The sequence below is a fragment of the Fundulus heteroclitus genome, chromosome 21 (assembly GCF_011125445.2).
Source record: "Fundulus heteroclitus isolate FHET01 chromosome 21, MU-UCD_Fhet_4.1, whole genome shotgun sequence".
Taxonomy (NCBI): Eukaryota; Metazoa; Chordata; class Actinopteri; order Cyprinodontiformes; family Fundulidae; genus Fundulus; species Fundulus heteroclitus.
In genome coordinates, this window is record NC_046381.1 from 32,099,429 (window position 1) to 32,123,843 (window position 24,415).

Below are 24,415 nucleotides of genomic sequence, written 5' to 3' on the forward strand. Positions count from 1 at the left end.
GCTTTGATAGGACTTGGAACAAAAAACCTGCGAGCAGAAGAGTGGGAGAGATTCTCAATAGGCGTTTTGTGCGCCGCGGTTATGTAACCCGTTAACAGGTCGCTGGTTGCTGCTCCGTTCCACTACTTGTTGCCAATAGTCGGTCGCTCGACTTGACTGTAAATGAGTATTTCAAAAACCTTAGAGCAATTTTTTTTTCTTCCCAGGGGTCGCTCTGAAAGATTAGAGGAAAGTTGACCTCCTTTGAAGTTAAACCAGTATTTCTCAAACAAATACTTCTGAATGACCTTTTGCACAGTATTGCATAACCCCCCCCCATGCGCAGATGCTCAGATTGTTTCTCCAAGTCTTCTCCCCTACTGTCCGCTACCCTGGTTCCTGACAGAATCTGTTGGTTTAATGGCGTCCCAGTCTGCCCTGCAGTGTCTGTTCTCCTCGCGGCCGGCGTACAGGACAACCGACTCAGGAGTCACACAGCAGACCTTCTTAGTTAATGAGTGCTCAGACTGGAGGGTAGCAGGGAGGGTGCAGGAGCAGCTGGAAAAACCTTGTGCCCATAAAAGGCTCTGGCTCTGCAATAAGGAACAGACCGGCTTAAAGCATGGAGATCTATCCGTGATCACTCAAGCGTGCATCGTCCCCCTATAACTGCATGAAAATTGTCTCTCCTCTGCAGGAATGAACGCTGCTGTGCGAGCCGTGGTCCGAATGGGGCTGTACGTGGGCGCTAAAGTTTATTTTATTCACGAGGTGAGCCACACGTTTCACGATCCACACAGAAATCCTGACTCTACACACACACACACACACACACAACAAAGAGAGCTTGCTTCAGTGTGGCAAGAAGGGTCCAGACAGCCAGAGGAAGCTCTGCCAGCTGGAAACTACACTTTTCGTCTCTGTGTTGCCAGCTATGAACCTTCATTTTGGGTTTTTATGTGTGGCGGTAACATGACATCCGGATATTGTCATCAACATTTGCAGAAATGTGTTTCTCTTCACACAGCAGATCTAAGCGGCGCTTTAGGGAGCAGGATCTGTGCTCTGCTGCTGGTGCTGTGATCCCAGGTCATCTGTGTCCTGCGTGCCGTTACATAAGAGACTTACGGCTTTAGCCGGTGCCCGACACGAGCTCCTGCACGTCCCCCCCAGCTCACCAAATGAGGATGGACAAATGTTTAATATAAAACTATCGCGCTGGTAAAATTCCAGGTTTTGGGTTATAAAGATGGCACCGTGGTAAACTGATGATAGAGCTTTTTGTTTTTTTATTTTTTTTTTTTATGTGATGTTTAATCTTTACCTGGAAAACCAGCACATCTGTGAGGAAAAATGTCAGAACAACGGCTAAAATGAATACTTAGTTGAAGCAGCTTTTTTTTTCTTCCCAACATGTGAGAACGTCTCTTCTCTACAGCCATGTTTTCCGTTTTAGTCCTAAACGCCGACTAAGCCAAGCATAACTGCCATTTGCTTTCCCTGGAATTATATTATTTTGCTGATTGATCATATATGCTTGGAATTTAATTCCTTTTAATATTCATCTCTTCGCCAAACAAATGGAAAATGATGTTTTAAAAAAAACAACAACAGCGCACAAAGTTTCCAACCTGATGACAAGTAAACAGGTTTTAAATAGTGTTGCGCCGATGCCATTTTTTGGCCCCGATACCGATACCCGATACCTGACTGTGCAGTATTGGCCGATACCGATTCCATACCGATACCATCTGTATGTGTGTATATATGAAGAACTGCATACTACTTGGATGTAAAATAATTGCTATCATGGCTTTGTAAAGCAGGAAAAAGACCAATACAAAATGAATCCAGTAGAACTAGTGAGTGGTCGGGAGAGAGAAGGCTGCATTCAAGTTGACATACAAACATAAAAATGGTTATCGGTGCCCTATTTGTTAGTACTCGCCGATACCGATACCACCATTTAGTGCTGGATCGGGGCCCGTCCGATACTGGTATCGGATCGGTGCAACTCTAGTTTTAAACACGTTTATATTGGTACTTATGGTGTTATTCTGATGATGAAGTTCAATGCAAGTATTCAGTGAAAAAAAAATACAGAAATCCTGCTAGAACCGGCTTTTTCTATTACATCTATATTTAAAAACATTAGGTGGTTCTTTAATATTTTTTTGCCAAAGTTATAAAGAGCCGCTGTGGAGGCTTTTCAGACCCACTGTAGGTGGGGATGCTCGATATATCGGCATTAACATCGGCATCGGCCAGTGTTAATCCTTTTTTAACACATCAGTATCAGATAAGTATAACTGGGCTGACATGAACAGCCGATGTTTTTCTCCATCTAGCTGCCCTTTGTGCCTGTGTTTTTCTTTCAGTCATGTGACAGTACTATATTGCTGCCAGGATTGTGGGGTTTTGGTAGGACGTTGGTAAATATCGGTTATCGGACACAACAGCATTATTAACGTCGATATCGGCCCAGATTTTCATATCGGTGCGTCCCTAACTGTAGGTCATTTTACGTTTGGGATTCATTTCTGTTTTTACTGTAATGCAGGACATTATGGCATCTGAGCTGACCTTATCGCATATTATTCTTTTTCTTCTTCCCTCAGGGGTATCAGGGAATGGTGGATGGAGGGGACAACATAAGAGAAGCCACATGGGAAAGTGTCTCCAGCATGCTGCAAGTGGTAATTACCATCAGAAGTCTCTTACACATGGATTCATAGCAGGCGCTCCCATCGTCTGATTAGCGTTAACTGTGTTAAAAGGGAAAACACCAGTCATGGAAACTAGAAGGCCATTGTGTTCCTTCAGTCATTTATGGTTCATTACTATTCCAGCAGTCTTCATCAGAGCACTGTCTTCCCTCATATAAGCCACAGAACACAGGCTTCTCTATCGACACCTTGATTCAGCCCTCAGAGCCTCTCCTCTGACTTTTGCTGCTGTCGTCAGGGCGGGACCGTCATCGGCAGCGCCCGCTGCAAAGACTTCCGCAGCCACGAGGGCCGCCTGAAGGCAGCTCACAACCTGGTGCAGCGCGGCATCACCAACCTGTGCGTGATCGGCGGCGACGGCAGTCTGACGGGAGCCAACCTCTTCAGGGAGGAATGGAGCGGCCTGCTCACCGAGCTGGTGGAGCAAGGTAGTGGAGAGCAAAACGAGGATTCACACTGCTTAAACCTTTTCACATTTCAACGTCAAACTTCGTTTTATCAGCATTTTATGGGGAGAGGCCTGCACAATGCAGTGCGTAGTTTTTATATTTTTAGGAAGAAAAAATGTAAACCGCACGGCCTGCATTAGAATTTAGCCCCCTTTGCTCTGATACAATTTAAATATAATCCAGCTCAACCAATTGCCTTTAGAAGCCACCAACCTGGTAAACAGTCCATCTTTTTTTTACATTAATCTCAGTAATAAATGCCACTGTTCTGTGAAGGCCTCGTGTTTATTAGAGAATATTGGTGAGGATCAAGTAGACGAAGGAACGCAGAAACAGAGCAGGGATACACGCGTGAAGAATAATGAGCAGGATTTGGTTCTAAAACAACCCGAACCTTGAGCATCTATCGGGGCACTGTTTATAGTCCAGAGTACGAGGACGAACGCAAATCTAACAATAAATGCCACGTCACAGGGTGGGAAAAGTGGGCATTATTTAGAGAAGCAGGCATGAGGCCAATGGGATCTCTGGAGAAGCTGCAGAGATCAATCATAAAAGCCTTTGTTCTAATAGCTCCATTTTCCCCAGAAAACGTGTGGCAGAAGGTGCCCTTGTTTAGTGGGACCAAAATCCAGCTTTCTGGCCCACATGCAAAGCGCGTCAAAAAAAAAACACTTTCCATCTCCCTGAACATACCACCCACCTGGTTGTTTCACCGCGACGGTGGCAGCATCATGGCGCTAGGATGCTTTCTCTCCCAGCTGGATCAGTGTAGAGATGGATAGAAGTAAATCCAGCGGGACCGTCACTGAAAGATGCAGCCGGAGCGACACTGGAAAGATTCAGGGCCAAGCCTGGTCATCATGTTAGGACGGATCTGCTGTAAAATAGGGCTGAACGATTTTGGAAAATAATCTAATTGCGATTTTTTTTTTTCTTAATATTGTGATTTAATGCGATTTTTTTTTTTTATTTTATTTTATTTTTTTCCAGTTTAATTTATCATGTCTTTTTAAATAAATACAAACAACAAATCAGTTTGTTTCCTCGCTGTGCAGATTAGTTAGACCCACAGCATCTAAACTCAGAGCAGAAATGATTGCATTCTGCCTACGATATATTTCAACCAAAATTGCAATTTTGACTTTTCTCTGCGTTAACCACAAGCAACAAAAATGACCTCTAAATAAAGACGTTTGTAAACAAGGACTATTTAAAACAAGAACTTTTAATGTTTCTATTAATCAGAATATTATTCAAGAGAACAGCTTTTAGTTGTTTTGGACATCAATCCTTGTTGAACATAAAGTGCAACCAACAAGCAAGTCTATGTATTAAACTGATTGACCTGTACTTAATGCTATGTATGATTATATAAACTCTAAAACAAGTAATACAATTAGATTATCTCACTGCTGCAACTGTCTTCCCTTCCATGTGCAGCACACCCACTTTCAACATTTTACCAACACCTAATGGACGTGTCTAATTCCCTAATTGTTACAAAAATTGCCAAAAATTGCAGACTCTGCGATTTGGAAATTGCGTTTTTTCAAATCGCGATTATATTGAAAATGCGATTAATTGTTCAGCCCTACTGTAAAACACGAACACTGATGTTCACAGATGATCTCCATCCAGGAGGGCCAAAGTTTCAGTGTCTAGATGTGCGGAACTGCCAGGGTAAAACCCCAAGGTTTGCAGCGGTAATTATAGGAAAAAGCAGTTCTACAAAGTGTTGACTAAAGGGGGCTGAATCCTAATGCACTTTCGAGTTTTCAGATGCTTTTATTTGTTAAAAAAATTTCCTTTAATTTTCCTTAACCTTCTGACATCGGGGCTAATTTAAGAAATGCTGAAAGAGATGAGAAAAAAAGCGAAAGAGCACCGTTAGTCTATGAGAATGTCCTGCTCCTCTCAGGTCTGATCGAAGCCGACGCCGTGCAGAAGTACACGGCGCTGCACATCGTGGGGATGGTGGGCTCCATCGACAACGACTTCTGCGGGACGGACATGACGATCGGCACCGACTCGGCGCTGCACAGAATCATCGAGGTGGTGGATGCCATCATGACGACTGCACAGAGGTGAGAGAGCGAGAGAGGAGCTTAGCCGCGCCTCAGTCTCGTCAGCTTCTTGTGACTCTGACGTCCCTGCCTTTCAGCCACCAGAGGACGTTCGTGCTGGAGGTCATGGGCAGACACTGCGGGTAAGAAAGCGACGCTCTGCAGCGCCGCAGGCCGCGGTCCGCTCTGGTCACGCTGACATGTCTGTGTGTGACGCCGCAGCTACCTGGCCCTGGTGAGCGCGCTGGCCTGTGGCGCAGACTGGGTGCTGATCCCCGAGATGCCTCCGGAGGACGGCTGGGAGGAGAAGATGTGCGAGAAACTATCTGCGGTAACTCAGTCAGATTTCCCCCAACAGCCCGTCGAAGCACACGATAGCAGTCTTCTTGATAACCGTGTTTGTTTTTCTGCACAAACAGACAGTAGGAGTGTTTTTTTTTCTCGCTCTGAAAACGTTCCAATGTTCTATGATTCAGACCCGGTCCAGGGGAACACGGTTGAACATAATCATAGTTGCAGAGGGAGCCATTGACAGGCATGGGAAACCTATAACTTCCGGTATTGTCAAGGATGTGAGTACATGAGTGTGGAGGAAGAAGAAGAAGAAGAAGAAGGGGAAGCCAGAAGCACGGAGACCCGCCCGATGCAGCGTCGCCAGCCTCAAATAAAAATGAGCTGAAGGCCGTCTGCTGCTGTTTCCTAACAGCGTGTTAATCTCACGGCAGCGATGAAGTGTTGACATGCGACAATAGAAGCAGGATACAGCTGATTATATGAGCCCAAGCTGCGTCGACAGCTCGGCTTTGATCACGAAGGAAGCTGTTTTCTCTCTCTCTGTCTGTGTCTCTCTCCTCTTTTGGCTCCCGTGCTTCTGAAAGCCCACATCACAGCCCCACTCTCAGTTTTTCTGTCATGTTGTTTCTCCACCACGCCCTCCCTTTATAGAACCGCGCAGGGATGAAAAGGCTGAATATCATAATTGTCGCCGAAGGGGCGATTGATCGTAACAACAAGCCCATTACAACTGACTATATTAAGAATGTAAGTACAGAGCTGTGTGCAGCGAGCCTCCAGCCTCCTGTATGACTCTGACCCTGCCCCGATGTGGCTTCTGACTCTGTTGCTGTGTTTCTGGAATGCTCTATCAGGCACACTTGCTAGTTTGGTAAGAAAGCTTTTCACGGTACTCTTGAGGCAGTAGGGCACTCATTAAGCCAGACGCACGTTCTCCAAACCAACTGCCCCTTGTTTATTAGAGATGCACCGATCTAAATGTCACAATCAATTCAAAATCTTGCGTTTTTTTGTAGCTGGCCTCTACCATTTTCAGTTCATTCTGGCTTCTCACTAAGAGATCTGTGTCAAGTTGAAGAACAGTGTTTCTTCAACTTGTTTTACACTTCCTGTTGGCAGCGATCATTATCTGTTGCTGGTGTCAAATCAACTTTGCTTTGTGTGTGACACGGAGGTCTCTCTAAAAGAGGGCTTCACTATTATTTTTGAAACCGATTTGTCACTGTGGGGACATTTTCAACTGGCTTTAGCGGGCTTAGCAAGACTGGCATTACAAAAACAGCAGATACCATGAGTGTTTTCTGGAGAATATAGCTCCTCCTCGTCACCCTGACATTTCCAAAAGCAGAGAAGGAAAGATTTAAACTAATAAAACAGAGCAACTTTGCTGAATTCTGCCCAGCCTTCCTGTTATCTGCTGAAAGTCTTGCTCTCTCTCGCAGCCACATCGAACCTCTTTTTAAATGGCTTCCTGCACATCTTGTGCGTCCCCCCCCCCCCCCCCCACCTTCATATTAAACATCCCACTGGTACTCAACATAGCTGACGGCGTAATAGTTTCCATACCATGGAGTGTCGCTGTTAGCACAACCTGGTAGCACTCACTATGTCGTCTTCGCTGATCTGAAAAAGCTCCATCCAGCGCTTTTTCTCGGTGCATCTCTATGATTTCTACCTACTTTCACATTTAGTTTTTTCATTGCACTCTCACGCATTCGTTTGTGCCACAAGCTCACCAGTTTACCACATCCCTTCAACTAACTGGTGCTGAGGTCTCAAGTTTTTTTTTATTTTTTATTATTGGTACCTGGGTATTTTTTTTTTTTTTATGGTGCTTATCCTGCCTGGGTTCCTCTATGGGCTACAAGCTATTTGCTAACATGACTGAAAAATTAGAATGGCTTGCTTGTGCTTTGCAGTTTCCCCTTCTCTTCAGCTTTTATATCGTGTTTGTGTTTTAGTGTGTGACGTGCGCCCAGTTCTTTTTGAATGTGTTTTTGTAGATACGAAGTCCATCTACATACACATTTCCTGCAACAACACGAGACGGTACGTGCTGCTAAATCCTTTGTGTTTTATCGTTGAAGCTTGTTGTCAAAAACTTGGGTTTCGACACACGAGTCACCATCTTGGGGCACGTGCAGCGAGGAGGGACGCCGTCCGCTTTCGACCGCATCTTGGTAGGTCCGCCAGTTCAAGCCATCCTCTGCCTAAACGTTGTCGGCTGTGAGGAGGAATGAGGAAACGCGTGGCGAGCTGCTTTCATTTGTAATTGTTGATCAAATAAAATGTTCTGAATATAATGCGAAACAGGTCTGTTGTAACCATGGTTACTCACATTTTGGTTCTTCCACACCAGACTGAACGTTTTACGATCAGGATCGCGGTTTCTGAGTCCCTGACTAGGAGAACGTGTTTTTGAAGTAGAGGCTGACTTATTGGGGTCTTGAAATTGTCGGTACTTTACCCGATGCACTGCAAAAACATGACTACAAATACGTAAAGTTTTCTTGAAATGAGTGTATTTGTCCTTGAGTTGAGCAGCAAGTTTAAATGATCTGCCAGTGGAATAAGATTTTTGCGCTTAAAATAGGAGCAACTCATCTCCATCATCTTATTTCAAGTGTATTTTATCTAATAATCTTATTTTAGGTGTAAAAATACTCATTCCATTGGCATATCATCTTATTTACCTGTTCAAATTAAGGACAAATACACTCATTTCAAGAAAATATTACTTATTTTTAATTCAGTTTTTGCAGTTGGGCTCATTAATACAACTCATGTTGTTGTTTTTGTGGGCTATATAAGCACATCATAGTTCCACAAATAACCGATTTATTTAAAAACAGCATAAACCATCTTAGCCGTGAATTTAGTCTGAGAGTCCAGAGCAGATCGCTACACATTCCTATTTATGCCAAGTTTCTGAAAGCTGGCTCTGAATGAAGGTTAAATGGATAAATTATTCCTAATTCTGAAATCCTTAAATGTTTTCCAGGAAATGTAGAAGGTGACAAAAATTGTAGCCTCAGAAAGGAGAAAGGATTTTTTTCACCCCACACTGAATGAATCCTCAAGGCTAGACTTGTGTAACACCTTCAGTGTAAACTCATGCTACTGCAATACATGATTCATATAAAAGAGTTTTACACATCTTTACCAGGGGCTGCTGTGTTTAAAAAAATGGCAACTGATTTCTCACCCATTCAGGGTTGGACTTCTCGTTTGGAGCATCCCAGTAACAGGATGCTCACTTTAGGATTTTTAATGGATCTCTAACATTTCCCTTCATTCATTTTGTTGGCAAGTTGACTAAATATTGACCAGTTGTACTGTCGTTAAAACGGACTGACGGTTACAGGCGGAAATGTGTCAACATTGGGGATGTATGAGTAGGGCTGGAGTATTTCCTGATAAAGCCTCGGTGTGTTTTTCTGATGCTGTCGGGGTTTAAGCTAAGCACATTATGAGATTTAAGGCCGAGCACATGACTCGCGCTGACACGTCTCTACGTCCTCACCACAAGCAGCTCCTAAAAATAAGAAGAGGAAATTAATTAAGGAATTTTTTTTTTAAATGTTTTGGTAAATCTGAGCTTGCAAACTAAGGCACTAACGCTGCACTGTCGTCCTTCCCTGTGTGCCGTCTGCTGCAGGCCAGTCGTATGGGGGTGGAGGCCGTCCTCGCCCTTCTGGAGACCACCGCCAACACGCCGGCCTGCGTGGTCTCCCTGTGCGGGAACCAGTCGGTGCGCGTCCCTCTCATGGAGTGTGTGCAGACGGTAAGTGTATAGCGACGTGCGGGCAGACGTTCAACAGAGACACTTTTAAGTACACATGCTTACTGTCGATGAGGGTACAGAGGCAGAACGCACCGCCCGTCAGGGAGTCAGCCTCACCTCTGGTACCCGGCCCTGCCTCCAGATGTTAAAGTGCATGTAGACACTGAGGTGGGGCAGTAGCTTGGAGATCTAATGGACTGGTACCTTTCCCAGGGATTTAAAAGGAAAGACCAGTCGGCTTGGAATTCACCACATTTATTTCAAAAGCTTTTATTTTTGCAGCATTCAGGTAGATTGCTGCTCTGTTGCTGATCACCACGGTCGCTCTGATGCACCCAGACAGCAGAGCCGTTCCATTTCTCTGAACACCCTTGTCACCAGGGTCCTGGATGTCGGCGAGCTGCGTAGTTGTAAAACATATCAGCGGTGAACGGAAGCAGCTGGAAGTCCCATCTTTCGCAGATATTCAGTCTGTGTTATATTCATGAGGTTTTACAGAAAACCCCCTCTGTGGTGCTATTCAGACTGTAGTCCATCTACAAGACTTAAACGAATGTACGATCTGTTGTAGGTTTTTTTGGATCCTACATTTAGAAGAAACTAAGCGGTTGTGCAGCTGATTACATTGGTAAACCTGCAGGACGAGTTCAACAGGAAAACGCTCACAACCAACACCTGTAATCACCTTGATGGTCTGGCAGCTGACTGATGGAGCTCTCTGTCGTTGCCGTGATATAAACTGGCGTGTGCTTGTCTTTATCCTTTCCCTTATTTGGTTGTCCTGTAACAAGAAAGCCTTTAGAACGGCTGAGGAGAAGTCTCCCTTCTTGATCCATTTCCTCTCAGAAAGTTAGGATTTACTCTATCATATTTTTGTGTTGCCAGTAAACGTCCAGGTATCCATTTGACTTTTTTCCATTAGAAAGACATATAAAAATGAATTAAAAAAAAATCAGTTTTCTTTTCAAAACAGCAGGCCTTCAAGTTGAGGTTTTATCTTCTTTCAGCTTTTCCCTTTCAGGCGTCGCCACAGCGAGTCGTCTGTCTCCATCTAACCCTTTCTTCTGCATCTTCTCTCACACCAACCACCTTCATGTCCTCTTTGACTCCATCCATAAATCTCCTCTCTGGTCTCCCTCCTGGCCTCCCGCCTGGCAGTTCCAGACCAAGCATCCTTCTACTGATCTCCTCATTCTTTCTCTGTGCGTGGCCAAGCCATCTCAGTTTGGCCTCTCTGGCTTTATCTCCAAAACATTTACCATGAGCTGTCCCTCTGATCATTCCTGATCCCATCCATCCTCGTCACTTTCCCAGAAAAGCTCAACATCTTCCTCTCTGCTACCTCCAGCTCTGCCTCTTCTTCCTCGGTGCCACGGTCTCTAGCCCAGACGTCACTGCTCTCACCACCATCTTGTACACCTTTGATACAAGATGATACAAGTTTATAAATCCTACATTATCATCATGCTAATAGTGTCTCAGGTTGGAATGTGTGGCTCTAAAGGCTGTTTTCATGTCAGTAAAGCACATTTTAAGGTGACTTATCTGTGTTTAAACACAATAGAGATATGGGTTGGAGTTAATTTACGTTCCATATGTTGAAAACTGTCTGATTCAAAGCCTTTAAATCCGTCTCTTTTCTGCAGACTCAAGAGGTCCAGAAGGCCATGGACCAGAAACGGTTCGAGGAGGCCGTTAAGCTTCGGGGCAGGTATGACTGGCAGAGGAATCTCAGCTCTGAAGCCTCACCCCCCCAGTGGGAAGGTCCAAAAAGTGATGGGATTCATATCAGTCTGCAGCTGTTTTCAGCGTGTTGTGAAGTTTAAAAAGAGCGGGGTTCCTCAGCCTGAGTGTTTTTGGTTGTGTTTTACAGGAGCTTTGAAAACAACCTGAGGACGTACAAACTGCTGGCTCACCGCAAACCCGAATCGGAGCTGCCAGTCGTGAGTACAAACCGCAGAGCACACCCGTTTCTCACGCTTACACGGCAGCAGCCTGCTTCCCGAGGGCCAAAACAACCTCGCCAAGCCTCTGATACGTTGAATTATTTATGCCCGTCCTGAGGTTCTACCTCCCAATAATGACTCAGATACTGCGGGGCCTGATGCACCGAGCGGCCGCCGCCGGATTCCTGGCAAACAAGATGCAGTCAATGAGTGAAGCCTTCCTGTAAATATGTGGTTTCAACCGGGCATGAATAGTCCAGTGTACACAGAGGCTTTCTTTTACAGCGCAAAAGTATTCACACCCCATTGAGGTTTTCCCCCCCCCCCCTCAACTTTGTCGCCGCACAAACACAGCAGACTAGTCGGAGACAAGAGTTAAAGTTTAAAGCCGGGTTGGGATATAAAACCTGATGCCAAGCTTTGAGCATCCTTTCAAGCAATGATCTAAAAATGGAAGTTGACTTTTAGATTCAGACGCGCCTTTTTGCAAGGCTTTGAAATAGACGTTCACCGAAGCGCTCCGTCGGATCGCAACGAGCCCGAGCCACCTTGCAGAGAAGGACGGATGAAAACCGTCAGTCTGGAGACGTGGGCAGAGATGCAGCCCAAAGGACTAGCAGCAGGAGGTGCTTCTACACGGCATTGGCTCAGCAGGGAGGATTACCAATGCACGTCACACTCTGCTGATGTTTATTTGCAAAAAACAACATAGGAATCCTTGCTTCCTCAGTGTTCCTCCTCACAAGCATGCATTTCCTTGCGTTGGCCTACCACAGGAAGCAACTAGATCTAGATGTCTGTGTTTGTAACATGAGAAAACGTATAAAGACAAAGGGGAAATGAAAAGAATGGCGTTTTTAAAGCAGCGTATGTGAGTTGGCATTCGTGACTCGTGACGGTTTCTGCAGCCATCTCTTAAATCACAGCGAGAGCGCCCGGCGCTAGCTCGATGCGACATCAGGTGACACCTCGGTCTCCCTCCGAGAGGCGACCCGTTCGACCCAGCCAGAGGAGACGGCTCACACCGAGGATTGTTGAGGCAGCAGCTCGCCTCGGGGCTGGACTCGGTCTGCATCTGGAATGACGGCGCCGCGCGTTACCGAGAGCACCCCACAAGCTATTTATCGATTTCCTCTTTAGAACATCAACAGCTCTCCTCCACCGCCGCCGCCTGTCAATTAAAGGGAGACGCGTCAAGCCGCGGCGTGAACGATCAAATGTCCGCGCAGGAGTCTTGACGTCTGCTTTGCTTTTGCAGTGCAGAAATAACCTGTTGCTTTGTGTGATCCTTCCGCAGAGCAACTTCAACGTGGCGGTGCTGAACGTGGGAGCCCCGGCAGCAGGCATGAACGCCGCCGTGCGCTCAGCCGTCAGGGTGGGGATTTCCGAGGGCCACAAGATGTTTGCCGTCAGCGACGGATTTGAAGGATTTTACAAAGGGCAGGTGAGCTCCCCCGTCGGACTCGTCTCCAGGAGCTGTCAGCAGAATCATCGCATGAAAGAGATTTTAGATTGGAATTAAACATCTGCTCCTAACGGACCCAGGAATGCAGTCTTGGATTTTGCTCCTTATTAATTCAGCGTGTTGGTTTGGTTTGATGAGTCAGATACTGCACTCGCTCTGCTCGCTCGCTGAAGAATAATCAGGGAGACCCGGGGGATAATCTGCTCAGATTAATGTAAATCAATTTCCAGCACGGTCTTTTCACTGAGCCGCTGCAGTACCCCGGGAGACCAACAGATGGCAACAGAACCGTTGTGATGCTCAGACTCAAAAGGAGATATTGGGAGAGATTTTTTTTTTTTTGGAGAACTCTGTTGTAGTAAAACAAACAGGGATTAGGGTTTTGAACGAAGGCAGATGGGTGTGAAACCTGCAGGGGGAATCTGATCCGAGACTAGCCTCGCTTTGTTCTTCTTACTGATAGAACAGGTTTCACTCCTCCCACTCATCCCATTTTGTCCTTTTTGCCTGAGAAAATCTGTTGGGCTTCAGGTCATGAGAAGGAGAAAGTTCAGAGTCTCCCTGCTGAGCGTCTTCCTGGCTTCTAAGCAAGTTCTTACTCAACCTCGGTGTTGCATGGTTGCCAGTAAATTGTTGTAACGCCGTTTGACACCATCTCTGTACCGAGCCATAAATATTTAAATAGTAAACGCATCTCAATAGAACTAGAGAAACATGAGAACCTGCATTAACGACGGGACAATAAATTGTTAATTTAAAACGTCTTGATTTGCTTTGACGTTCGCCAGACGTGGGTAGTAATGGAAATAAAATGAAAAACACTTGACTGCTCTTTAGTTTTTTATTTTGAAATCACTTTAGATGGTAAACCTTGTCGGTGTTTGACGAGACGTGTGTATCTGTTGTCCCTTTTTCCAGATTAAGGAGATCAAGTGGGGCGATGTCGGAGGCTGGACCGGACAGGGTGGCTCCCTGTTGGGAACTAAAAGGTGAAAACCTCAGAAAAAAGCTCAAGTTAACGTTGTCTGGAGGCCGTATCAAACATAGATGTGAAACAAACGCTGAATATTCTAGCTTTGTAAAACCCACCTGTGGAAAAAAAATGACGTCACATGCAATGAATGGGTCGTTCGTTTTCCAGAACAAGTGGAAAATACGGAATCCCGGAGCAATTAGCATTTCTATAACAAATACCTGCACAGGTTTAATTATGTAAATGGCTCTGCAGCTTAAGGAGCTGCTGCATCGGCTTCAAGGACAGGAAGCGGCTCCGACACGAGAGAGTGAGAGAGACGTGTCTGTCGAAACGACGCTAAGGGTTATTAATCAGCTCCAAGTTGGAGAATCTGCACGGAGCGAGGTGAAAGATGTTTGTTGTTGCCAGGCAGCTGCGTCTCAGACAACACAGGAGGGCTGCTGGTCAAAGAATAGACGGATAAGAGATGAGAAGGAATGGGAGGCGAGGTTAAAGACGCGGATGTTATTATGTAGAAAAAAGCCTGATGAGAGGAAAACAGGGTTCCTGTTGTAGAGCTGAAGGGTCACGGACTAGAGAGAAAAATGTTTTAGTTTATACGTCACTCAGGTTGTTTGCTTTTTTTTCATCGGTCACTTTTTATAGTTGAAGTTGGTTAGTAAATTGATCTTGCCTGCTTGCTGGTTATTGTTTTATTACTTAGCTGCTTATCCTGTTTGACTTATTTTGTTTCCTTTAGTTGTTGTTTTTCATTTCATGGTTATGGAGTTTATTTGTTGTCTAGTTTTTTGATTTGACAATTGTTTAGTTTATCTGGTTATCTTTTATTAGCTGTTTTTTTTTTTATTCCCTGGGCTTTTTATTGAAATATTTTGTTAGTTAATTTTGTTTTTCTTTATTTTTTTATTATTTGGTATTTTCTTTTCTGTTACTTTATCTGTCTATGGTTTAGTTTGTTTTCTTTCTTTGTTTTTAATTTGAGACATTTTTTTTTATTTCCTGTGCTTTTTATTGAAATATTTTGTTAGTTAATTTTGTTTTTCTTTTATTTTTTTATTATTTGGTATTGTCTTTTCTGTTACTTTATCTGTCTATGGTTTAGTTTGTTTTCTTTCTTTGTTTTTAATTTGAGACATTTTTTTTTATTTCCTGTGCTTTTTATTGAAATATTTTGTTAGTTAATTTTGTTTTTCTTTTATTTTTTTATTATTTGGTATTGTCTTTTCTGTTACTTTATCTGTCTATGGTTTAGTTTGTTTTCTTTCTTTGTTTTTAATTCGAGACTTTGACATTAGTTTCTAATTGATTGGTTAGTTATGTATGCACTGGTGTTTTTAGTCAAATAATTAGTCTGCGTTTTTCATTAATGACATAATTAAGAGTTCGGAGCGGTGTTTTCCAAAGCAAGAATGTTCATCTGCGCAATGAAGTGGTTTGGGGTCATCATGACTCAGATTTATTATTCTCTTTGCTCCAAAGTAAAACAAGAAACTGAATATCTTACTAGAATACTAATGACTTAATCATTTTTGCCAGCGGTTTTAGATTTTAGCCTTATTCCTGGAAATCTCATCCGGCGACTCTGAATGCTAAACTGCTGTTAATTGTGTTCCTCCTCAGAACGCTTCCTGCAAAGCATGTTGACAAAATTGCTGAGCAGATGCGAAAGCACAACATAAACGCTCTGCTGGTAATTGGCGGATTTGAGGTACGTTTGAATCTTTTCTGTCTCTGCTTGTTTATTTGGCTACATTTTGCTTATGAGAGCTATCTTCCATTTTGGTTACAAGCTTGTTATCTCTTTAGCGATGTATATTTATGACTTCAGCAACAGCGTTATTCCTCCTCTTATTAAAGTAGACAGCCGTTATACTTTACTCCTAATATCAGACGTGCTTATGTGCTGAATATTGTTTAGCGTTGATGTATTTCCATTAGTCCTATCCCCTTCATGCCAGCACATCACCATATGGTCCATGTGTTCATATCAATGCTTCAAAGTCATTCCTCTGCCCAAAGCTGCCAGAACAGAGCTCACCAGTTTTAGCAGCAGCGCCGATTCGCTACACTTCTCAGCTTGCGTTGTGAGCGCAGATGTTCTGAGAGAATAACTTGAAGCATTTGGATGTTTTCAATGAGTAGAGCTTCTACCCGAGCAAAGTAGTTTGATTTGGAAACAAGCGAACATCTGCTTCTCTCCAGTCATTTCACGCAATCCTCTTTAGACTTCCACCAGCTTCAATCTTCCTGTGATGTATGGACGTAAAAGAGTTTTCCTGTGTTTTATATGAGTGTCTGTGGGGCTGAATGTAGAGTGGTACCTGTCTGTTTCGCTGCTGTCCGTTGTGATAGACCTGGCTCCTCCCCTTGGCACTCTCCACTTATGTCTTTTGCATCCTTTTTTTGTGTGGCAAGTAGCACCTTCTCAAACCAAACCCACCTGCCCCGCTTCCACCCCCTGCGCTACTAAAGCCCTTGGCTCTGCCCTGCAGGCCTTCCTGTCACTGCTGGAATTGTCAGCGGCTCGTGGGAAATATGACGAGTTCTGTGTGCCCATGGTCATGGTCCCGGCCACGGTCTCCAACAATGTGCCTGGCTCAGACCTCAGCATTGGCGCTGACACGGCTCTGAACGCCATCACTACTGTAAGTGATGGGGGGGCCTGGCGACAAGATTAGATGACCTCAGCAACACACAAACACACACACACACACACGCACGCATTCAAGTCTGAAATCCAGAAAACACGCTGACACAGCAAACCCGGTTGTTGCGAGAAGAAGGGAGAGATCGCTCACTCAGTCTTTTCACCAGTGACTCTATGCCTGACGCCCTGTCAGAGAATTATTTGGCAGAAATTGTTGCGCTGGTGGGCATCTGTAAGCCACGTCTGGCATGCAGTGGCGCCACTCAGAGCTTTAGAAACTCAGCCACAAAGCGTGTTAGCTCTGAGAGGCCAGAGCCGTGAAAGTGACACTGTGCAGTAGCATCCCTCCCTTCCCAAGCAGGTAAGTAAGCGAGTGAGAGCCTGGAGGCATGCTGTGAGTTGCACAAGCGTCGTGACCGCCATGTTTGCTCTGCTGGTTCCTCTGTGTGTGTGTGTGTGTGTGTGTGTGTGTGTGTGTCCCTTCTCTTGAGCATGAAGAGGAAAGGCGAGCGGAGTGTTTACGCTGACGTCTTGTTAGTTCGCTAAGTTAGCGGGAACATACAGACTGTTTGAAAAATGCATAGAAAGCAAAATTCTTGTCCGTTACTGACTTTGGTGACTCCTTTTCTGACAGACAATATGAAAACTTAACACTTCCTGTTTTTAGTTGTAGTTTTCTTCATGCAGAGGAAGTGCGTAGATCATCAGGCTTTTTCTGACTGCAGTCTGCGCTTGTTCTAAACGGACCAGGAAAAATGTCACGGGTGATACTTTTATTCACCATGTAGTGTGTTTGCCTTAAGAAAAAGACAAACTAATAGCTAAGATTCTGCATGCCGTGCAATCCATAAAGGTAAAACCTTGATTTTTGTGAGAAAGAAAGCTAAGATTTGACTTCTTCTTCTTATCAGGAGACTTTAACTCATGAATCTAAATCTAAATATTCTTTATGTTGTCAAATCAACATAAACTCAACGTTTTGTTTTTTAAAGTTATAATTTAGGCGTTTACCATGAATCAATGAATCATTTTCAACAATATTTTTAGTCGAATCACACATTTTTAACCTTTAACTGATTGTAACGTGCCTATGAGTGGCAGAATTGGTCTCCTATAGTAGACGATGATTCAGGATCAGCCTCATTTGTCGGGTATGTGTACACATACGATGAATTTGACTGGATTTTACATGTTGTAATTGTCTTCATACTGTCTGTAAAGAAGCCAAAGTAATGGGAAAACCATTTTATTAAGGAGCATTTTTCAGATAGTCCCAAAGTGTTATTTTAGTTTCAAAATGTACAAACTAATGAGTCAGATGTGAAAGAAACGACGTGAATATGAAAAAGAATGATGCTGGTCGTCATCTTCCCCCCCCCCCCCACCCCGGACCTTTGCTTGTGGATTTTTATCAGTGCTGCTTGTCTGGCTTGCAGTGAATAAAACCTCCATAGCTGATATGGCAGTTTTATGGTTGCTATATGACGTATCATCGCTGAGGCGCGCAAAACACACACACACTCCCAGTCTGTCATTCTTTCTCTTCTTGCTGTCCTCTCACCCTTTACCCTCCCCTTATTCTCCCCAGCCCCCCCACCCCCTTCTTTCCTTCCTTCCAGACCGCTTCATTTCAACTTCTTTGCTATCCTTTCTCACTTCTTTGTGTACACTCCCGCTTCTGTTTGCCAAAGGGGAGCCGCAGCAGCTATCACACGGGAAAAGCCGGAATGGCAGGATACGCTCTCACTGGCTGAGAGGGTTTTATCTCCCTCTCTGCGGCCGGCCCTCTTTAGCGGCTCTAACCCGTTCTCTGTATGCTGCCGCTTCAGGCGCTTGAGTGTCTGCTGCAGCTGTATGAGGCCCGTGGTACCTTTGAGGAGTTTTGCATCCCGATGTGTATGCTGCCTGCCACCATAAGTAACAATGTACCGGGCACAGATCTAACTATCGGGGCAGACACGGCCCTGAATGCTATCGTTGAGGTAAGACAACCGGAGCCGCCAGCGCCGCCAATCAAGCTATTGATTACGTTGTTTAGATTGATTGTCAAAAAACATGGCCCGAGACATAAGGCATCAGTAAAAATAACGGTCCGGTGCTGATAATGAACAAAGCATCAGGTTATAAGACCAGAGAAAGTAAAGTGCATAAATACTCTTTATCTACTCTTCATTTTTCAGGTACAGTGAACCGTACCTGAAATTCTGACGTTAATATTGTAAGATTTGCCACCATTTGCGCCACACTAGATAATTCCTCAAACACATATTATTTTGTAAAAAGAAAAGTCATCTAAACAGTTTAGGGGTCTGCAAACTGCTGCTCCAGAGCCACAAGGGATGCCAAATCTAGATTGCAACAGTTGTAAACCCTTGGTCTAGGGCTGTGCTTCCCAAATAGTGGGATGGTGTGTAGGTACTGCTGGGTGGTGCTTTTTTTTTGTCCAGAAAATACATGCCTTTCTTCTAAATGTGACAACAGCACCCCCTGCTGTTAGGTTTGTACCTGCTGTCAGTAGTATGATGAATACTATTAATACACTCCTAAAAAAATACAAAATTCAGTTTATATTTAATATTAATGGCTTAATATTATTTTTGGTTCATGGTTAGCTAAAGGTTGACTGCAGGTACAAGTTGGGCTAAAAGGCATTTATATCGTTGCTGATATGTGTGGCGATGTTGAAACATTATAGTTGTTAGAAGCCATTGTTATATTATAAATGAACCCATATATGTTATAAATGGCTGGTGGTGGGGCTGAAAAGTTTTCCTTTTTCAAAGGGAGGCGCAACAGAAATTATTTTAGAACCACCGTTCTAGGGGATAGGACTTCGGGCGTAACACTTCCATGCCAGTAGGTGGCGTGGAAGAGGTAGGCATTAATGGCAGAATTAAGAAGAAGATGAAGAAGAAGACTAAAGCAATGCTAGGCTAAAGACTCTCCCCTAACATTTATAACTGCTTTTTGGTACCTGTTTAGAGTATGTGATTACAACGGGGATGCAAATAACAGATCTAAAATAGCTAGCGAGTGCCTCTTGTTTTTATTTATGTCCCCACAGTCTGAGTTTTCCCAAATATCCGTGTTAGCGTGTGTTAGCGCGGACAGAGCCTCAGCCCCTGTTAGCTGGCTGCAGACTGACCTGGTGCTTAATTATCAGTGCTGGACCATTAAAGGAGCAGTTCACCCCAGCTAAGGTTAAACTGATGTTTTTACATGTAATGTGCTCTCTCATCCTTTGCAGGACTCCAGTCTCTCTGGTAAAAAACCCAAAAACAGCATCTAGCCTGACATTGTGAAACATTTAAATGACCAGCATGCAGTTGTGGCTCTGTTGTGTTTCTCATGTGGAATGTCTCACAGTGCGCCAACAGCTGGATGGCTAATTACTGTCTTTGAATACTTGCTGGTTAGAGTTTTTAAGAGCAACCTTAACGCATTTATGCATAAGCCTGAAGCTCAGATGCGCGCACTAATGCGCTAGTTTTGGCCTGCAGTCTTTAACGTACTGACTTTGTGAGCTGGGTGTGCGTGTGTGTGTCAGACATGCGACCGCATCAAGCAGTCGGCCAGCGGGACCAAGAGGCGCGTGTTCATCATCGAGACCATGGGGGGCTACTGCGGCTACCTGGCTACGGTGGGAGGGCTGGCCGCGGGGGCCGACGCGGCGTACATCTACGAGGAGCCGTTCGACATCAGAGATCTGCAGGTAAGACGCACAAATAACAGGCTGGCTCTCCTGACGGGGAACTTAGTGTTTTCATTCCCTGAAAAAAGCTTCTTTTTTTTTTTTTTTGGCTTGATTATGAATGGACCTGTTAGTGCGCCACCTGTTGGTTAACGTCTGTAAATGTTTCTTCCCCCAGGCTAATGTTGAACATCTGACAGAGAAAATGAAGACCAGCATTCAAAGAGGACTGGTGCTCAGGTGAGAACATTTTACCACAAGCCCAAACTGGTTATTTGGTGATTTTGAATTTCTCTCTTTTTTTTTTTTGCTCTAAGCTGCTTATATACTAAACAGATCAGGCGTCGATGTCAACAGCCTATAAGCTCCAATTATGTAATGCCGGTGCCGTAATGTGAAGCACGGCGCTAACGGTCCTCTAATAACGCCTCGTCTGGTTTGTGCAGGAACGAGAACTCCAACGTGAACTACACAACGGACTTTATCTACCAGCTGTATACGGAGGAAGGCAGGGGAGTGTTCGACTGCAGGAAGAATGTGCTGGGACACATGCAGCAGGTACTGTCGGCTCACTCCAGACGTTCCGCCGCGGATTAGCCCTGAGCGGCAACAGACGCCGGAGGATGTGATAAGGTTTTTGTGTTGGAAGCACGCATGTCCCCTGTTTGCGTGTTTGGCGGTAAGCACGGATAAAGGCCGGATCAAACCGGACTTTATGAAGCTGTGGCGCAGAAACAAGCAAACAACAGAAAAACGGGTTTGATTAGAGATGAGTTTTAAATGCGCTTCTCTTCAAACTTCAAACTTTTCCACACTTTGTTAGGTTACAAAGACAAACTTTCATGTATTTTACTGGGAATTTACGTGACAGACCAACACAAGAAAAGCTTGTAATTGTAAAGTGGAAGGAAAGTGATTAATGGTTTGAAATGCATTTTTATTCAGACTCCTTAAGTCGGATATTCCTAAATAAAAATAAATTTCTTTACATCGTTGTGTAATTAAGTCACAGTAAACAACCCGGCTGCTCTGTGGAGGACCCAGAGGTTCGTTAGAGAGACATTGGTGAACAAACGTGATCACTAAGGCCGAGGAACACAGCCGATACAAAGCTGTGGAGAAGATTAAACCAGGGATAGCTTTTAAAAAAATAAACAAGGCTTTGAACGTCTCACATAGCTCTGTTCAATCCCTCATCTGAAAATGACCACAGCATGGCACTGCTGCACACCTACTACAACATGGCCGCTGTCAACAGGAAGTCGCACGACACAAACAGGTGGAAGAAGCTGACTTGGTCAGGTGAGACAAAAGCAGAAGCTTTTGGCCCAAAAGGTTCTGTGCAGCAGAAAACCAAGTCCGATATCAGATGAGAGCAAAATCTAACTTTCTTCCCCGCCGGTCATCCAAAATGCTACGGGTGGTGGCAGCATCATTCTGTAGGGGGGTTCTCTCTACCAGCGACGGTAGATAATCCTGAATAAATAAAGCAAAACTAAAAAATTCACCTGCAGGAAGGTTTAGTTTAAAGCTTATTTATGTGTTAGAATGGCCCAGTCCAAGTCCAGGCCTAAATCTAACGGAGAATCTGCTACAATTCAAATTCTAAATAACTTTATTAATCTCAAAGGCAAATTAAATAATGCAAGATTGAAAAGCGAAGTTCATAGATGCCTGATCCGGCTGGAGCTATTTTGCCGAGAAGAACGGCCAGAAATGTCGGCGTCTTTATGGACACATATGCTAATGGAGTAGTCTTCTCATGAAGTGATTGACTGGTGAGGTTTTAGGTTTCTTTTTCATTAATTTTTTTCTTGGTGCAAAAGGTCTGTCCAAATTGTATTGATCAGAGTCCTCCATGCATTTGACTGTCAGTTCAAATCAAACTGCAATGAAAAGATGGCTCAGTATGAAGATAAAATGATTCCAACTATATTCAGAAAAGTGTTTGAAGATGGTAGAAATACACCCCAAAATGATGAAAAATGACGGAAAACCATGAAGTGCGTTCCTTCCCTTTCAGAATCAATAACCACTTTGTGTCGGTCTATCCCATAAAAACCCAGTAAGGTACAACCAATGCGTTTGCGTAGAACGCGCTCTACAGCTGCGTCAACAGATCATCTGAACGATGAGAAAAAATCTAAATGTCCTTCCTTTTGAAAGGGAGGAGCGCCGTCCCCGTTCGACCGGAACTTCGGCACCAAGATCTCCGCCAAGGCCATGCAGTGGCTCTCCCAAAAGCTGGTGGAGACGTACAGAAAAGGTAAGGTCCTCTGTTGGCTGTGTGTGGTGGTAGCAGAACCAATGTGGAACCGTAGACCATAATCCCTCCCCGCAGAGACCAGACCTCAGCGTCATGGAGTCACCGGGCCTCATACACTTGTACCCGCCGGATGTTAATTGGTCGGTTGTCGCCAGAAATGTCAGGCCTTATTGAGGAAAACGTGTGTCTGTGTGATTATTTCTGTGAGAGATGAAACGTTTAAATCTGCTGTTTGTCTTTATGTCTTGTTTCCCTCACACATGGCTGACCTAAGACGAAGGTAAATGCTGCTTTTTCTGCCGGCTCCATGACCATCTCCGTGTTCCCCCGTTTAGCCCCTTGTCCCTCTGTGCCCTTTAGTGCCATGTTTAGCAGAGATTCCCACTTCCTGTCCCCACGCACCGGGGCACAGCTGTGTCCGTGTTGATCAGCAGCCGCCGTGCCGTTCCATTTCCACTTTACCACATACGTCAGAAAGTAATCTGGAAATGTGTAACCATGGGCTGGAGGGATAGAGCTTGTCTCATTACTGCTCCCCCCCACCACACACATCTCCTTGTCTGTCTGTAGCATTTAGGTTGCTTTAGTTAATCATGATTGCTGCGTCGCCCCCAGTTTTTGTTTTAGTTGCTAGTAGAGTAACGACCATCGTCTCATTAACACGCCTCACACTTGCCGCATTTCCACCCGTGACGGCTGCCATGTTTCCCCCGCAGGCCGGGTGTTCGCCAACGCCGAGGACTCCTGCTGCCTGCTGGGGATGCACGCCAGGGCTCTGGTCTTCCAGCCGGTCGTGCAGCTCAAGGACCACACTGACTTCGTGTGAGTGTTTCAGCGAGTAAATGTAAAAAAATGACGGAGCCCCCCCGTTGGCGAACACGCCCCTCTGTGCTTTTTGTTCAGGCACCGGATCCCCAAGGAGCAGTGGTGGCTGAAGCTGCGTCCTCTGATGAAGATCCTGGCCAAGTACAAGACGAGCTACGACGTCTCCGACTCGGGGCAGGTGGAGCACGTCATACACAGCCGACCCAAAGACTCGGACGCCTCCGTGGCCATGTAAAGGCCCTCGCCCCGCGCGCGTCCCCCCCGTGTGCGAGACCTGCCCGTTTGAGCTGTTAGTCCAGATGTTGTGATGGAAGCCCAGTGAAACGCTGACCTTGTTTTGGCCACATGTTGTGTTCATTTCCTGTGTCTGTCCCCCCGCCCCCCCACCCAGCTTCACTCATTCCCATTCTACCGTCGGATCCCGGCCGGTGAATCTTAACCCGGCCCCCGCAGTACTCCAGATGTTACACAGATACAGCAGCCTCGCCATGCATATGCGTGTTTCCCGTCGCCCTGGTTGTTTAGTGTTGTTGTTGTTTTTAAATTGCACTTTCTCTGTCTCAAGTTGCGTAGACAGGCTCTGATTGCAGAGCTGCACAAGGACAGAATAGACACTTTATCTGCAGTACGAACCAGAGCGTGTGTCTGCCTAGCACAAGCATGGGCTTCAGCATATTTATGAGACTGACGCAACGCCGTTCTACTGCTGCGAGTCAACTGTGTGCTGTGCTTTACACAGAGAACTAATATTTATATTCTTAACATTGTTTATTTTGCTTGTAAACACAGTTCTATTAATAATTGTACTGTAGGCAATGCCGTAATGAGTAGTTGTCTGTCATTGATCCAACGAGTTTCATGTGTACGGGAGCAAAGTTTACCACCGAATAAAATCCGACTTGACAAGTGTAACCTATTGAATATCGTCACTTTATTATTTAGCGTATTTACTCCTTTTTTTCTGTTGAGAAGTCAGTCCATTTTTACTCTAAACGCATGGGAAAAAAAGACAAAAGTTTCAGATTTATGCCAGAGAGATGCAGAGGGGGAAGAAAAAGATTACTGTGAATTCAGGCAAAGCAACCCAAAACTGTGAACAAATTTGTCACAAATAAGCTACAAAGTCTTCAAAGTAAAACCAAATTAAACGGCTTCAGACAGAGGCCCGTGAAGCACAAAATAAAGAACCAACCAAGGGGAGCAAAAAAAAACCAGGAGGAGTTTAAATTAAAAATAAACGGAGGCAGAAAACAACATCAAAAGGAGGCGAGGAAATGCACAATGATTACCGAGAGAATTTC

At 44.7% G+C, this 24,415-nt stretch overlaps 1 protein-coding gene across 8 annotated transcripts; it reads left to right on the forward strand.

The window, feature by feature from the left end:
- Positions 1 to 676: 676 nt before the first annotated feature.
- Positions 677 to 24,030, forward strand: pfkpa (phosphofructokinase, platelet a; the record flags this gene model as incomplete). 8 transcript variants are annotated; one of them, XM_036125696.1, is given in 22 exon segments in its annotated part: positions 677 to 750; positions 2,598 to 2,675; positions 2,944 to 3,133; positions 5,076 to 5,241; positions 5,319 to 5,363; positions 5,443 to 5,551; positions 5,697 to 5,792; positions 7,602 to 7,694; positions 9,173 to 9,298; positions 10,945 to 11,009; positions 11,172 to 11,241; positions 12,542 to 12,688; positions 13,628 to 13,698; positions 15,306 to 15,393; positions 16,178 to 16,330; positions 19,880 to 20,044; positions 20,202 to 20,263; positions 20,470 to 20,581; positions 22,190 to 22,289; positions 22,564 to 22,569; positions 23,006 to 23,111; positions 23,193 to 24,030. In XM_036125696.1, coding segments are annotated over 22 exon segments (2,279 nt in total), but the record flags the coding sequence as incomplete, so codon positions are not given.
- Between the last annotated feature and the right edge of the window lie 385 nt (positions 24,031 to 24,415).